Genomic DNA, 15,177 nt, shown 5'->3' on the forward strand with positions numbered 1-15,177 from the left:
CCATCCCCATGTGATATAAATCTCTTGGGGGCAGGAACCACCGGTTTGTAATTTGTATGCCTGCTATGTATCGCAGGACCTGGACGTAACAAGCCCTTGGTGGACATTTGTTGAGGCTGGTCTGAAGGTAGTGAGTTATCATTGATTATTTACAGTCAGTTACAGATCGAACTGCTCGTTTAATCTCTACTCATCCCCACCCCCATCCCTCACTACTACACTTGACTAGTCTTTTTTTTTTTTTGCTGGCCAGTACAGGGATCGAACCCAGAAACTTGCTGTTATCAGCAGCATGCTCTAACCAACTGAGCTAACTGGCCAACCCTGTACTTGACTAGTTGTAAACTATTTATTGTTGAATAAATTAAAAGGGAGTGGTGGGAAATGAAGCAGAAAAGGTAGGCTAGGGTCAGTTTGGAATGACCTCTGGAAGGCCAAGGACTTGTGAGGTAGGTGACAAGGAACTCCTGGATTTTGTTTTCTTTTTCTGTTTTGGCTTTGTTTGCTTGTTTTTAATGAAGGGGATAGATATGGTCGGGTTTGTGTGTTTAATGAATGGAGGATATATTGAAAAGGAGAGTAGTTAAAGCACTTAGGGGACCACTGTAACAGTTCCGATTTTAAAAAATAGAGGAGTCAAAGAGAGAGACCTAAGATACATTTCCTTATCAGAATCAATAGGATTTATCAACCTTTTCCGCTCTCCAAAACTAATCCCTTTCTAGGCTCTGTTCTCCTGAAACTACCCGTAGCTTAAGTATAACAGCATTATCACAGTGGATCTCAAGTGGACTCCTGGCTAGAGTCTACTGCACAGCTTGGTGAGCACGAGCACCGGCTCTGGAGTCAGACAGGCTGGACCCACATCCTGGCTCTGCAGCTGATCAGTTGTGCAATTTTGCCCAAGTTACTTAATCCCCTGAGTCTAAGTGCTGAAAATAATAGTATCTGATTAAATTCATTGTGTAAGAAATTATTTATTCAGCCTAACAAATAGTTATTATAAATCTGTGCATGAAGAATATAAATAAAATGGTGCAGCCACCTTGGAAAACAGTTTGGTAGTTCCTCAAAGAGTTAAACATGGCACTTTTTTTCCCCATCTGGTGGCAGCCATCAGGTAAGCCAAGATGGGTGCATACAAGTATATCCAGGAGCTATGAAGGAAGAAGCAGTCCAACATAATGCGCCTTCTTCTGAGGGTCTATTGCTGGCAGTACCACCATCTTTCTGAGCTCCACGGGGTTGCCTGCTCCACCTGGCTGGATAAAGAGCACAGGCTGGGATACAAGGCCAAGCAAGGTCATGTCATATACAAAATTCGGATTCATGTGTGCCATGGTGGCCACAAACACCCAGTTCCTAAGGGTGCAACCTATGGCAAGCCTGTCTGTCACGGTCGAAGTTTCTTCAAAGCCTTTGATCTGTTGCTGAGGAGTGAACTGGATGCCACTGTGGAGCTCTGAGAGTCCTGAATTCTTACTGGGTTGATGAAGATTCCATGTACAAATTCTTTGAGGTCATCCTCATTGATCTATTCCATAAAGCTACCAGAAGAAATCCTGACCCCCAGTGGATCACCAAACCAGTCCACAAGCAAAGAGAGACACATGAGCTGACCTCCACAGGCCTTAGAAAGGGCCACAAGTCCCACCACACTACTGGTGCCTCTCACTCTCCAGCTCCACCGTTACTGCTAACATAAGTAATGTTTGTAAAATTCACAATTAATAAACAATGTAGGACAGTCATGTCTGCTTGAGGGTGTTATTCATCTGTTAAAACTAGTCTGTCGATTGTTTCATGAATGCCTTGTCCAATTATGAAAGTTAAAGTACAATAATGTTTGAAGACTGTAAGTGGTGGTGTATCTTGTTTCCCCTTCATGGGGAATTGAACCCTTGACCTTGGTGTTACAAGGGTGCACTCTAACCATCTGAGCTAACCAGCCAGTCCTATATCTTGTTTCTAATAAAATAAACTTTTGTCTTTGCTTTATAACATTGGGGAGTTATATGTTAGTGTTTAAAACACACTATGTGATAATAGGTGTAAAATAAATTCTTTAAAAGAGGAGGGGAAAAAAGAGTTAAACATGGAATCACCATTAAAACCCAGCAATTCTGCTCCTAGATCTATACCCAAGAGAATTAAGAACATATGTCAACACAAAAACTTGTACATGAATGTTCTGAATGTTCATAGCCATATATGATTCATGATAGCTAAAAAGTGCAAACAACACAATTGTTCATCAACTGATGAATGGGGAAACAAAATGTGGTATATCCATACAATGTAGTATTATCTGGCCATAAAAAGAATAAAGGTCTGATACGTGCTATAACATGGGCAAACCTTGAAAACGTTATGCTAAGTGAAGGAAGCCAGACACAAGAAAACACATATGATTGCATTTGAATGAAATGCCCAGAATAGGCAAATCTATATAGAGAGAAAGTAAATTAGCAGTTGCCAGAGACTAGGGGGGTTGTGAGGAGGGGAATGGGGAACAAGTGCTAATGGGTGTGGGATTTCTTGGGGGGACGAAAATGTTGTGCAAGTAAATAGCAGTGATGGTTGAATAACTTTGTTAATATACTAAAATACACTGAATTATACACTTTAAAAGAGTAAATTTTATGCAATGTGAATTGTCTTAATCCTTTTTTGTCTTGCTATAACAGAATACCTGAGACTGGGTGATTTATAAAGAAAAACGACATTTATTGCTTACAGTTTCTGAGGCTGGGAAGCCCAAAGTCCATCAGGTGGTGGTGACAGTGACTCAGGGGTCTCACATTGCAAAATGGTAGAAACAGAGAGAGCAGAGAGAGACAGACAGACAGACAGACTCTATTCTTTTAAAGCCCTCAGAACTACACCCGGACCACCATTTTTAACCCATTCACTACTGCATGGTCCTACAATCCAATCACCTCTTCAAGGCTCCACCTTTCAATTACCATAATAGGATTTCCCACCCTCTTAACAGTCACAGTGGGTGCTAAGTTTCTAATACATGAAACTTGGGGGACACAATTCAAGCTTCCATGAGTTTTGGGGGGACATAATGCAATCCACTACATGAATTATATCAATTTTTTTTTAAAAAAAACAACTTTTGTATGTGTCACACACGAGGGATTCAACGGTGAATGAGACACAGACCCTATCCTCAAATAGCACAAAGTCCAAAAGGAGAGAGGCATAAATGAATCAAATGATTATACATGAAGTGCAATTTCTTCTACAGGAAGAGCCCTGGAGGAGAGACATACGGTGCTATGAGAACATATAACTGGGAGAGGGCTTTGATCTAGACTAGAGGTCAGGAAGCAATCTTTAAAGGTGATGCTTGTGCTAAGATCTAAAGATAGCTTTCCTTATCAGAACCAGTAGCATTTATCAACCTCCAAGAGGAGGAAAGAGCGCATGGAAGATTCTACAACTGGAGGATGCCTGAGACATTCGGGGAGCCGAACGCGGCCAGTGTGGAGGAAGCACACAGAACGAGGGGACGGGCTGTGGCGTGAGGTCACAGCTGGAAAGATATAGGCCAGTTATAGAGGATCTGCTCAGACAATAAAGAGTGCTCAGTAATCTCAAGTGACCAAAACTGACCTGTGCCTCCCTCACTTGTTCCTCCTCAATTGCAGTCTGTATCAGTAAAAGCAACACCCTCCACCCAGTTGCTTAAGCCACAAAACTGGAGTCTTCCCAGACTTTGCTCCCTGCCTCACTCTCCACATCCCCTGCCAGCCAGCCTGCCTGTGGTTCCTACTTTCTAAAGACCTGTCATCTCCATACATGGCTCTCCCTGGCCACGACCATCCCCCAAGCCCAGATCACCATCAGCTCCGGCCTGGACTGCTGCAACCCTTTCCACCTGGACTTCCCGATTCTACGCTGCACATGATGACCCCACTGTCCCCACCAGGCAGGAGGATCTGCTGGAAACACAGATGTGATCAGGCCACTTCCCTTGGAAGGCTTCCCATGACCTTTGTGGAAATGTACAAACTCTCAACAACATCCCGTGGGTCCTGTGTCATCTGAGCCCACCCGCTGCTCCCAGCCCTCCTTCCAGCCTCTCTCCCCTCCACTTTTGCCACTATGACCTCTTTCATGCCCATTAATATTCCATTTTCCCTTACACTTTAAGCTCTTCCTGGGCCTGGAATATTCCCTTACCCTGGCCTGGCTAACTAATTCTTCAGATCTTAATGGCCATTTCCTTTAAGTGCCTGATTCCTTGCAATAACTTGCAATAAATCTTTTTTGCTATGTCATCTATGTAACACTTGATTTTCCCTTTGATTAAACTCATAACAATGTGTCTGTTTGCCTGGACATGGGTCAGAGAGCAGGGACCTGCATGCACTATCCTCACCACTACCCCCCTGCCACTTAACACAAAACCCACCACCCACCATGCCCCCTGCCTGACCAGTTCCTACCCATCCTTCAAATCTCACTCAGCTATGACTTTCTGGGAGGCAGCTTCCCTGAGCACCCAGACTAGGGGACACATTTCTTTATACAGCCCCATAGCTCCCTGACCACCGCTTGTAACACTGTGAAAGCACCTGGTTTTAATACGTGTATCACCTACTAGACTTTCTATCTTGTTCCTCTTTGTCCCAGTACCTAAAACAATGCTTGTCACAGGACTCCTCTCAGGTCGCCTACAAGAGCGCTTATGAAGATCTCTAAAATTGCATGCAAAATTCTGTGTGCATTGGGGAAATAGTCCACAACTTTTGTCAGATTTGCAAAGGGTTCTAAGACCTGAAAGAGGTTCAGAACCTTTCTCCACATGCTGAAGGCGCTGTCTCCCCTTCAAAACAGCACTACCAACCCAAACTTCTACTATGAGAAACCATCCCCTCTAGAATACAGGCTCCAGGAGGGCAAGGATGTTTATCTATTTTGTTCATTGATGTATCCCAAGTGCCTGCAATGGTGCCTGGCACATTCTAGGTATAGGTGTAAAATGACCAAACACAGTCTCAGATGATTGCAACAGTTGTATAGACGATACATGCATTGGTTTTCTATTGCTGAGTGACAAATTACCCAAAACATAGTGCCGTAAAACAACATTTGTTATCTCAGTTTCTCTAGGTCAGGGGATAGGGTGCAGCTTAGCCGGGTCCTCTGCTTCAGGGTCTCTCACAAGGCTGCAAAATGCCAACCAGGGAGGCAGTCAGCTGTAGGCTTGACTGGGGAAGCATCTGCTTCAAGCTCACTGTCATGCTGAGTGATCCAGTTCCTTGCTGGCTGTAGGCTAGAGGCTGCCCTCAGATCCTTACCACATGGGCCTCAACATAGGTCAGCTCAGAATATGGAAGCTTGTTTCATCAGAGTAAACAAGAGGGAAGAGTGAGAAAACAAGAGAGTGAGAATGAGAAGAGAGGGCAAGAGCAAGAGCAAGAGCAACTAACAAGACAGACATGACAATCATTTGTAACAACTTTGGAAGTGGCTTCCCATCACCTTTGCTGTGTTCTGTTTATTAGAAGCAAGTCTCTACGGCTAGTGCACACTCCAGGGAGAGTATTACACAAGAGCATAAACACAAGGAAGAGGGTATTGCTGGAGACCCCAGTGATCTTAGAGGCTGCGTATCAGAGGACATTTACAACATGTTTTCTTATATAGCATCCAGCTCGACTGAACATCCAGAGCAGAAGGTGCGAACCAAATGCCTACAGGTGAAGCAGATGACAACAGGAGGGAAGAAATTTGTTGTGGGAGGCTCAGTGGACAGCTGAGCCTTTGCCCCTCCTCCAGCAGATCTCTGCCCAGCAGGAATGTAGGTTGACTATTATCAGATCTTCTAAATTTTTGAAAGAAGCCAAAGTCCAGATTTTTATGAGACATTTCTTGATTTTAAAAACTATGGTAATCAAACAAAAACAGTCTCAGGATTAGCAGTTTATGACTTCCCTATGGCAGAAAGAGCCTAACTCATTTCTATTTCTTATACCTGTTGTATGTGGCTTCTATCTCTGCTACCTATCCCCCCGCCCCCATCCCACTTGCTCATTGAGGGTAAGGACCTAGCTAATTCACTTTGGGCATTTTCCACAGCTCTTTGCATGTAGCAGACCAATATTGTCGAATGAATCATGAAACTGCTGACACATGTCTCCTTAGGGGCCATTCCTGTAATCCTAGAGCAGTAGTTAAAAGACAGTTCTCTAGAGCTGTCCAGTTAGCTCAGTTGGTTAGAGCACAGTGTTATAACACCAAGGTCAAGGGTTCAGATCCCCTTACGATCCAGCGCCAAAAGAAAAAAGTGGCTTCTGGTGTCTAAGTTGCAACCTGGCTCTGTCGCTTGCTGCATGGCCTTAGGCCCACAACTTTCGAGAGAGCCTCAGCTTCTTCATCTGTAAAACGAAAATCTCTCTCTAAGAGTTGTTCTAAGGATTAACTGAAATAATACACATGAGGAACCTAGCACAGATCTTAGCACACCGCAGCAACTGAATAGATGTGAGCTATTCTTAATTGGCATCACCCACGTTCTTGCTTCACTAGCTTCCTGCCATGTCTCCCCTTAATCCATTATCAACCATCATCTACCTCTATCTACCTGGCTGGCAGCTAGAGTAAGCCTCTAAAATGCAGATATGTCATTGTCAGTAAAGGGTTTAAATTCTTCAACACTTGCTGATGCCCTTAGTAGAAGAAAATCCAAACTCCTTAACACGGTGCTCCTAGCTCTTTGGAGCTGCCCAGCAGTCAAGCCTCCTCTGCCATCTCTACCTCTCTTTGCACTTAGCATTCCAGCCACGCAGAAGCTCTCCTTCCCTGAGTGCTCCATACTTTCTGCCTTTGCAAATGCTATTCCCTCATCTCCCCATTCCTACCACCCCTTCTAGATGTTCCAGCTGTGTGTTATCAGCGAATTCTTCATGCTCCTTGCTAAACCTGCAGACACAATACCTATTGTCCTCACCACCCCCTCTTCCAAGCACGGGGCTAGCAGAGAATAGGCAAAAGATAAACTTGTGGAATCGGCCACAGCAGTGCTGACCCGTGAGCAGATAGCGCCACCTGTTGACCCAACTTTGTACTTCAGTACCTAGAAAAAAGACACAGCCTACCCCTAAGGTAGATGGACAATGGTTTTGAAGTTTTCGAGGGATCCATCCAGTGTCTCCACTCACACCAAACTTAGCAATGAAAAGAGCCAACTTTATTGAGTACTTACTGTATACTAGGCACTTTTCTAAGTGCTTTAGTCATTAACATATTTAATTTTTACCCAATGAGGTAGGTAGCTTTATAGTCTTTTTATGGATGGGGTAACTGAAAGGCAGAGAGGCTAAATGTCTCACCCAAGACCACACAGCTGGAAAATTTCAGCTGAGACTTAAGCCCAAGCAGTCTGGCTTGACCTGAACTTGTAGGCCCCAAACCCACTGCCTTTATTGTCTCCTTTACTCCATCTCCTATGACCTAGTTACATCCCAGACACCTCCACTCACTGTGAAGGCCCACTTTGAAGGTACTGCTATTACAGTGGCATTGATGTCAACCAAGATCCCATCTGCAGTGACCCACACATTCTGAAAGCTGCACAGTCCTCTGAGACCACTCCAGACAGGTATTAGGCTTGGCCCCTCTTCAGTGTGACAGCAATGTAGCCCTCCGCCCTGGCTTCCATATTATTGCTCTGCTTGTGTGACCTCCAGCAAAGAACCACCTGCTCTGAGCCTGCATTTCCTCATAGGACCTTTAGCCCAGATGAGATGTTCAGATATTTTATGAAGGAGCATAGTCAGATTCAGGTGAGCATTGAATGGCAGTGGTTATCACTCAGTCCCCTCCCTGGGTCACTTCCCATGAAGCCAGGCCCCTTCAGACCTTGATATTGCCATTTAGAACCAAAAGGTTGGCTAATGGCTTTTTAAATCCCATCGAAATCATTCCTTTGTATCATTTGTGGAAATGCCTGCTTGTCTCTTCTCAATTTCAAGTTGTTTTTGAAATATTTATTGAGCACTTCCTACACCCATCATTATAGATACTCAGTAAAGCGTCATAATAGGCTTTACATGCTGGGAATATACCCAGAGGAATGGAAATCATCAAGTCGAAGGTATACCTGTTCCCCAATGTTCATTGCAGCACTCTTTACAATAGCCAAGAGTTGGAACCAGCCCAAATGTCCATCATCAGATGAGTGGATACGGAAAATGTGGTACATCTACACAATGGAATACTACTCAGCTATAAAAATGAATGAAATACTGCCATTTGCAACAACATGGATGGACCTTGAGAGAATTATATTAAGTGAAACGAGTCAGGCACAGAAAGAGAAATAACACATGTTCTCACTTATTGGTGGGAGCTAAAAATTAATATATAAATTCACACACACACACACACACACACAAAAAAAAAAAAACCGGGGGTGGGGGGAGAAGATATAACAACCACAATTACTTGAAGTTGATACGACAAGCAAACAGAAAGGACATTGTTGGGGGGGAGAGGGAGGAGGGAGGGAGGTTTTGGTAAGGGGCAACAATAATCAACCACAATGTATATCGACAAAATAAAAGTTAAAAAAATTTTAAAAAATAGATAGGTAGACAGATAAAATAAATAAATAAATAAATAAATTGTGTGCAGTGAAAAAAAAAAAAGGCCTTACACATGTAAACGTACTTCACAAAGTTCATGGAAAAACAGAACTAAAAGATTATATGAATTTTTCCATGAAGTTTTGAAGATCCCTCATATTAACTCATTTAACCCTCTTAATAGCCCTATGATTATCCCCATTTTACAGATGAGGAAGCTAACGCACTGAGAAGTGGCATGTTAGCCACTAGCAAGGGGTAGACCCGCAACAAGGCCGTACTTTTAAACACTACATTAGGCTCTTTCTACTGGTAGAGGCTGTCTGCTTTCTTCACTCCCAAATGCCAAGCACACTGCTTTGTACACAGTAGGTATCAACAAACTTGTTTAATATATATGTACATACACATAAACACATAGTCACACACCAGTGTGACAAATACCCCTTCTTCAAATAAGACAGAACTCTATCACACTCTAGGCTCTGGAGACTCTCCAAAGAGAGTCTAGGCCTGGCAGTCTTCACGAATGACCCCTAATAGGCAGCACTTTTATTAGACAAGTGGGAAGAGGCAGGGTGCACCTGGGGTATATGCTGTCTGGGGCCTCATGCGGGCCCAGAGCTCTGCTGCACCCTCTTCATCAGCTCTTCATCCTGCATAGACAACTCTGTCAACTTTTTGCCCATCCGCTCATGGATGTCCAGGTACTTGGAGACGCATCGGTCCAGGCACACAGACTCGCCCTTAGACAGCTCTGCTTCCTTATAATGGGGAGGCACGCACTTCCGGTGGCAGGCACTGGTCATTCTGGAGGAAGGGACAAAGCTGTGTCAGCAGCATCATGTGACATCCGGGAAGCCTCAACCACTCTAGCCCTACTATACTGATTTTACCTCCCCTGAGAAAGCAGTGTAAATCTTCAGATTGCACCTCAACCATCCTGGAAGGTCCTTCCAGGTAGGAAGCTTGTCTGAGCCCATGTATATAATAAATTAAGTAGGAACCATTTGTTGAGTACTGGCTATGTGTCAGGCATCATGCTAAGTGCTTTTACATGGATTATGTTATGCAGTCCTTACAATAAGCCTATTTTACAGATGAAGAAATTAAGGTACAGAGAAAGGCTCAGTAATTTGCTACGGATCTGACAGAGCTGGGAATAGAACCCAGGTAAACTGACTTCACAGCCTAAATTTAAAAATTATTCAAAGTTATAGCCTCTGAAATAAATCAGCCCATCAAGATAGCATAAGCTAGGGTTGGCCAGTTAGCTCAGTCAGTTAGAGCTCAGCCTTATAACACCAACGTCAAGGGTTCGGTTCTGGCCAGCAGTCCAAAAAAAAAAAAATCTTCTGATGATAAAAATGGCAGACATTTGACCATTTACTATGTGTTGGGCTCAACGCTAAGAGCTTTCATACGTTTAGTATTTAAAATCTCTCTATGAAGTAGGCACTACTATTATGACCATTTTATAGATGAGGAAACCAACTGTCAGTCAAACAGTCTAAGTAACTTGCCCAAGGCTATACTGCTGGTGACTGTCGGAGGCTGGATTAGTTCCCAAATTTGCCAGATGGTTATGAGCGATAGTTGTGGAGTCAGACTAATCCTGACATTGCTGACCAGCTGTAGACCCTGGGGAAGTTATTTAACCACTAGAAACCTCAATTTCCTCATCTTAAAATGAGAGTAATAGAATTAACCCACAGGATTATTTTGAAAATTAAAAAAAGATAATGCGTGTAAAATGCTCAACAATTGCCTGACATAGACTAAAAGTTTAAAAATATGTTAATTGCTAAATGGGCTTTGTGCTATTCTTTAAAAGGCAAATGCTCAGATGTTCTCGGAACCTAACCAGCGCCTGGATTGGTGTTTCTCTTCCTGTGCCTCTCCTTCATCACCAGTTCCATTCCCATCTAAATGCCCAATTCCTTCTACTGATATCTGCATTAGTGTCAACCATTAGGGGGTGGGAGGAGTTAGCATGAACCTCAGGCTCCCCTACATTCAGGAGGGCATTTGTTAGGAGTCATCCACCTCTGCCTTCGGTAAGGGTGACCAAAGCTAATTTTCCAAGGCATGGTAGTGCAGAGTCGGCTTTCATTACCTGTTGTACATATCAGCCATCATCTCCACCTCCAGCTCCGCCGCCAGCTGTTGGGCTCTGAGTGGATCCATCCCGGCGCGGCACCGTGGTGATCTTCTGGCCTCCTAGTCCTGGGAGAAGAGATCACCGTTACCACCCTTCCCGTTTACCCTCCTAGCAGAGGAGCTAGAGGAAGCGGAGGAATAACAGCGACAGACCAGCAAGGGCTACTGACCTCAGTGGGCTTAAACACCCATTTCACAGATGTGAAAACTGAGGGGGAACATTGCTGAGCCAAGGTCACACGGAACGTCACTAATGGGCCTGGAAACCGAGCCCGGGAACCCTGCCGCCCCAATCCTTCGAGGTCACCCCTATCCAGGAGAAGATCGAGACTGGAGCATAACCCTCTAAACCGCGGGCCTGAACCTACTGGGACTCGGGAATTCGATCGTACGCGGAACCCTGGCGCCTGGAGCCCGGCCCAAACCCTGCACCTCTGAAATGGCAACGTCATCATCAGTCACCTTGAGGTGAGAGGTCATGGGTCACTCACCATGGCCTGGGACGGGTCACAATGCCCACGCAATCCCCAACTTCGGGCATATACTAAAACTCACCCGGTGCCGAGGTACGCTGAAACGGAAACACGTGGATCACTTCCGGGGGAAGTCCCGCCTCTTCATGGGTCAGGACTCAATTACGAAATGAGGTACCCACGAGGCGGTGCTGGGAGATCGGCTACCACAGAGAGGGAGCTGCCGGCCCCGCCGATGGGAAGGGCGACTTCCAAATGCTAGAGGGGACGCCAAGATACCATAGAGTCGTGGGCGGAGTACAGAGTGCCTGCGGTCCGATTAGTCTTCAAGTCCCTTGGATTGTCACGGAGGCGTCTGAGTGTCTTGGTTCTGCAGGAAGGGCAGGACGACAGAGATCAGTGAACCTCACTCCCACCCCGGAGAGCAGACGCCTGAGCGCAAATAAGGCGTGGAAAAGGAAGGACGCTCCCAATCAACGGTTCTCAGTTTTCGTTGCACGTTTAAACCACTTGGGACGCTTTTTAAAATCCCGATGCCCCAGGCCTCGCTTCATACCAATTCAGTCAGAATCTCTGAGACTAGGACCCAGGCCTCAGTCAAATTTAAAATTCCCCGTGTGATTCCCATGCACACCCAGGTTTGAGAACTGGTGCTCCATGAGACGTTGTGCGGTTGCTGCTGCTGTGTAGGTGGGTGGCAAAGCCAACTTTGAGGTTGCAGAGATAGGCGAGACACGGTGTCTGCTCTCAGGAAGATGAGACATGTATAGAGCATTCAACATCTGCTAGGCGTCCTGAGCGAATGATGAATAGGAGCAATTGTGGGTGCTACCAGAATTAATCGAGTGCATTTGGGTGCACCGGGGAACGCTTCATCTCTCAAGACTTGGTGTGTTCCCCAGTCCTCACCGTCCACCCCCTAGCCCCCCAAAAGAAACATCCCTCAATCCCTTGATTGTTTACACCATTTTCCAGTAAACTAAATTTACAGGATGTGAGTTAATGACTCAAGGATACATTGCTCGTTGGAGAAGGTGGGCTAGACATTTTACATGTGTGGTCGTTATATGCTTCCCTAATTGTCCACGACAGTCCCGATTTTAAACAGTTGGCCTCACTACTGCTCTAAGGACTCATCTTTGTCAAACCCTGTGCCCTGATTTTTTAAGATTGAGGTATAACATTCATACAGTAAAGTGTGGAAAGTACACAAATCTCAAGTTTAATTTAAAATATATATCCACGTTTATATAACCACCACCCAAATCAATACATAAAATACTTCCCACAACCCAAAAAGTTATCTCATGTTCCTTCCCAGTCAATATCCCCTCTCTGATTTCTATCACCACTACGCTGATTTCTATAACTGCTAATTAGTTGTCCTGTTCTTAAACTTCATGTAAATGGAATTATACATTATTGTCTGTTTTGTGTCTGACTTCTTTAGCTCAACATAGCTGTAAGATTTCATCCATATTATTGTTTGTATCTGTTGTTCACTGTTTTATTGCTGTCTAGTGTTTTATGAATATACCACAATTCTTTTATCCATTTTCCTTTTGATGGACATTTGGATTATTTCCAGTTTTTTGCTGTTATGAATAATGCTGCTATGATATTGTTGTACAGATGCTTTAGTGGACATATCTTGCCCTGGTTTTTGCTTTTGAAAATATAGCCAACTTATTACTGAAGATTAAGAAACTTCATGGGGGGCCGGCCCATGGCTCACTTGGGAGAGTGTGGTGCTGATAACACCAAGGCCAAAGGTTCGGATCCCTATTATAGGGATGGCCAGTTATCTCACTTGGGAGAGCGTGGTGCTGACAACACCAAATCAAGGGTCAAGATCCCCTTACTGGTCACCTTTTCTTAAAAAAGAAAGAAAGAAAAACTGCATGGGAAAAGGAGATGGGTTCTTATAAGAGAAATCTGTCACCTAAATGGAATATTTGCTGGGTTTTATGAAAGGTTACATACTGTATGATTCCATTTAAATGACATACTCGAAATGACAAAATTAGAGAATTAGAGAAAAAAGTAGTGGTTGCCTGGGGTTGGTGAGGGGAGAGAAGTGTACCTGTAAAGGGTAGCACAGGAGAGATCTTTGCGGTTCTGTATACTGATTGTCATGGTGGTTTCAAGAATCCATACATGGGGGCCGGCCCTGTGGCTCACTCGGGAGAGTGCGGCGCTGGTAGCGCCAAGGCCGCAGGTTCGGATCCTATATAGGGATGGCCGGTGTGCTCACTGGCTGAGTGTGGTGCAGACCACACCGTGCTGAGGGTCCCGATCCCCTTACCGGTTAAAAAAATATGTATAAAGAAATAAAATATTTTTTAAAAAAAAAAGAATCCAGACATGGGATAAGATGTCATAGAACTATACACACACATTGTACCAATGTCAAATTCCTGACTTTGGTATTATATACAGTTATGTAAGATTTAACATTTAGTGGAAGCTGGGTGAAGAGTGTACAGGTCCTCTCTGTACTATTTGTGCAACTTTTATTCCTGTGAACCTATAATTATTTCAAAATAAAAAGTTTAAAAAATACTACAAAAAAGAAAACAAATCAAAAAGATAATGTAACCACCTACTCCATGGTACATGTTCAATAAAAAGAAATCATTGTTATTATTTTTTATTTGTAGACTTTTATTAGTACACATTTAAAACTTACAGAAAAGTAGAGAGCACAGTATATTGAACTTCCATATACCCATCACCAGGATTTAATAGTTATTAACATCTGGCCATATATTCATCTGTTTTTATCTCTAACAGATAAAGACTCTTTTTTTTTACAATGCCATTTTCATATCCTCAAAATTATAGTAATTTCTTAATGTAATCTAATGCACATATTCAATTTTCCCCAATTTCTCAAAAATACCTTTTTTAAAAAATTGTGGTAAGAACACTTAACATGAGACATACCTGCTTTAAAAAATGTTAAGTTTCTTAAAAATAACACAATAGAGTATTGTTAACTATATGCACCCTATTGCACGGCTGATCTCTGGGACTTATCTTGCATAACTGAGACTTTATACTCTTTGAACAACTCCCCATGTCCCCTTCCCCTCAGTCCCTGGAAAATCATTGCTCTTATTGATATTATTGTTATTATTTACTATGAGACCATGTCTTTCTCCTATACTTATATAGTTGGGCACTTGGGGGCCTACAAATAGGAATCTCCAGTTGTCTCTGTTGAGTTTATGCTTGTAAAAAACAGCTTAGACAGCCTCAGCCTTTGAAGATATTGTTGGATTCTAGATATGTTATCCAAAGCTGCTGATCTCTGTCAGTACCAGGCTGACACTCTGGTCCGTCTCTCTACCCTGCATTCTACTCTTTTCTAGCCTCACAGAGGGGAGTGCATATTTGTCACTAACCGTGGGTCCATATTGTCCTCTTGGATGGGACCCCAGCCCCAGAGGAAGGAATGCAGGGTTGTCACCCAGAATTTCATATGGAACCTGACCACTTATGAGAGGTGCAGAGAATACATGACCAGGTGTCCCCCTGGACTCCTTGAAATGAGCAGGCTATTAGAGGATAGGGACAGAATATCTTGGGTCACTCTATTGACTTGAAGAGAGAGCTGGCCCAGGCTTAATCACTGTCTCCCCTATCACTGTTTCTCATCACTTCTCTTTACCTCCACTGCTGACACTCTGATCCAAGCCACCCCCATCTTGCACCTGGGTCATCGAGTTAGTCTCCTAATTGCTTTCCCCACTCCTTTCCAGGCTTCCCCTTTAGGCTATTCTCAAAACAGTAGCCAGAGCCATGTTGACAAAAACGAAAGGTAAATCATGTCACTTCACAACGTAAAGCACTCCATAAGGCTCCACAGGATCCCACTGCCTTTTATCTCTGACTGTTCTCCCACCCCATTACTCTGCCCCAGCCATGCTGGCCTCCTC

General features: G+C 43.9%; 1 protein-coding gene and 1 pseudogene across 2 annotated transcripts; one reads left to right on the forward strand and one right to left on the reverse strand.

The window, feature by feature from the left end:
- The first annotated feature begins 1,130 nt into the window (after positions 1-1,130).
- Positions 1,131-1,705, forward strand: LOC134376602 (large ribosomal subunit protein eL15-like; annotated as a pseudogene).
- Positions 1,706-8,976: 7,271 nt separating this feature from the next.
- TIMM10 (translocase of inner mitochondrial membrane 10) lies at positions 8,977-11,360 on the reverse strand. 2 transcript variants are annotated; one of them, XM_063095598.1, is made up of 3 exons: positions 11,319-11,360; positions 10,720-10,829; positions 8,977-9,413 (listed from the first exon to the last, which is right to left on the reverse strand). In XM_063095598.1, the coding sequence occupies exons 2-3, from the start codon at positions 10,788-10,790 to the stop codon at positions 9,212-9,214; spliced, it is 273 nt and encodes a 90-aa protein (XP_062951668.1). In that variant the 5' UTR covers positions 10,791-10,829; positions 11,319-11,360; the 3' UTR covers positions 8,977-9,211. The 2 variants fall into 2 exon arrangements, with proteins under 2 accessions (XP_062951668.1, XP_062951667.1); XM_063095597.1 differs by having other exon boundaries at positions 11,255-11,341.
- Positions 11,361-15,177: the final 3,817 nt, after the last annotated feature.

Source organism: Cynocephalus volans, chromosome 4 (genome assembly GCF_027409185.1).
Source record: "Cynocephalus volans isolate mCynVol1 chromosome 4, mCynVol1.pri, whole genome shotgun sequence".
NCBI classification, from domain to species: Eukaryota; Metazoa; Chordata; class Mammalia; order Dermoptera; family Cynocephalidae; genus Cynocephalus; species Cynocephalus volans.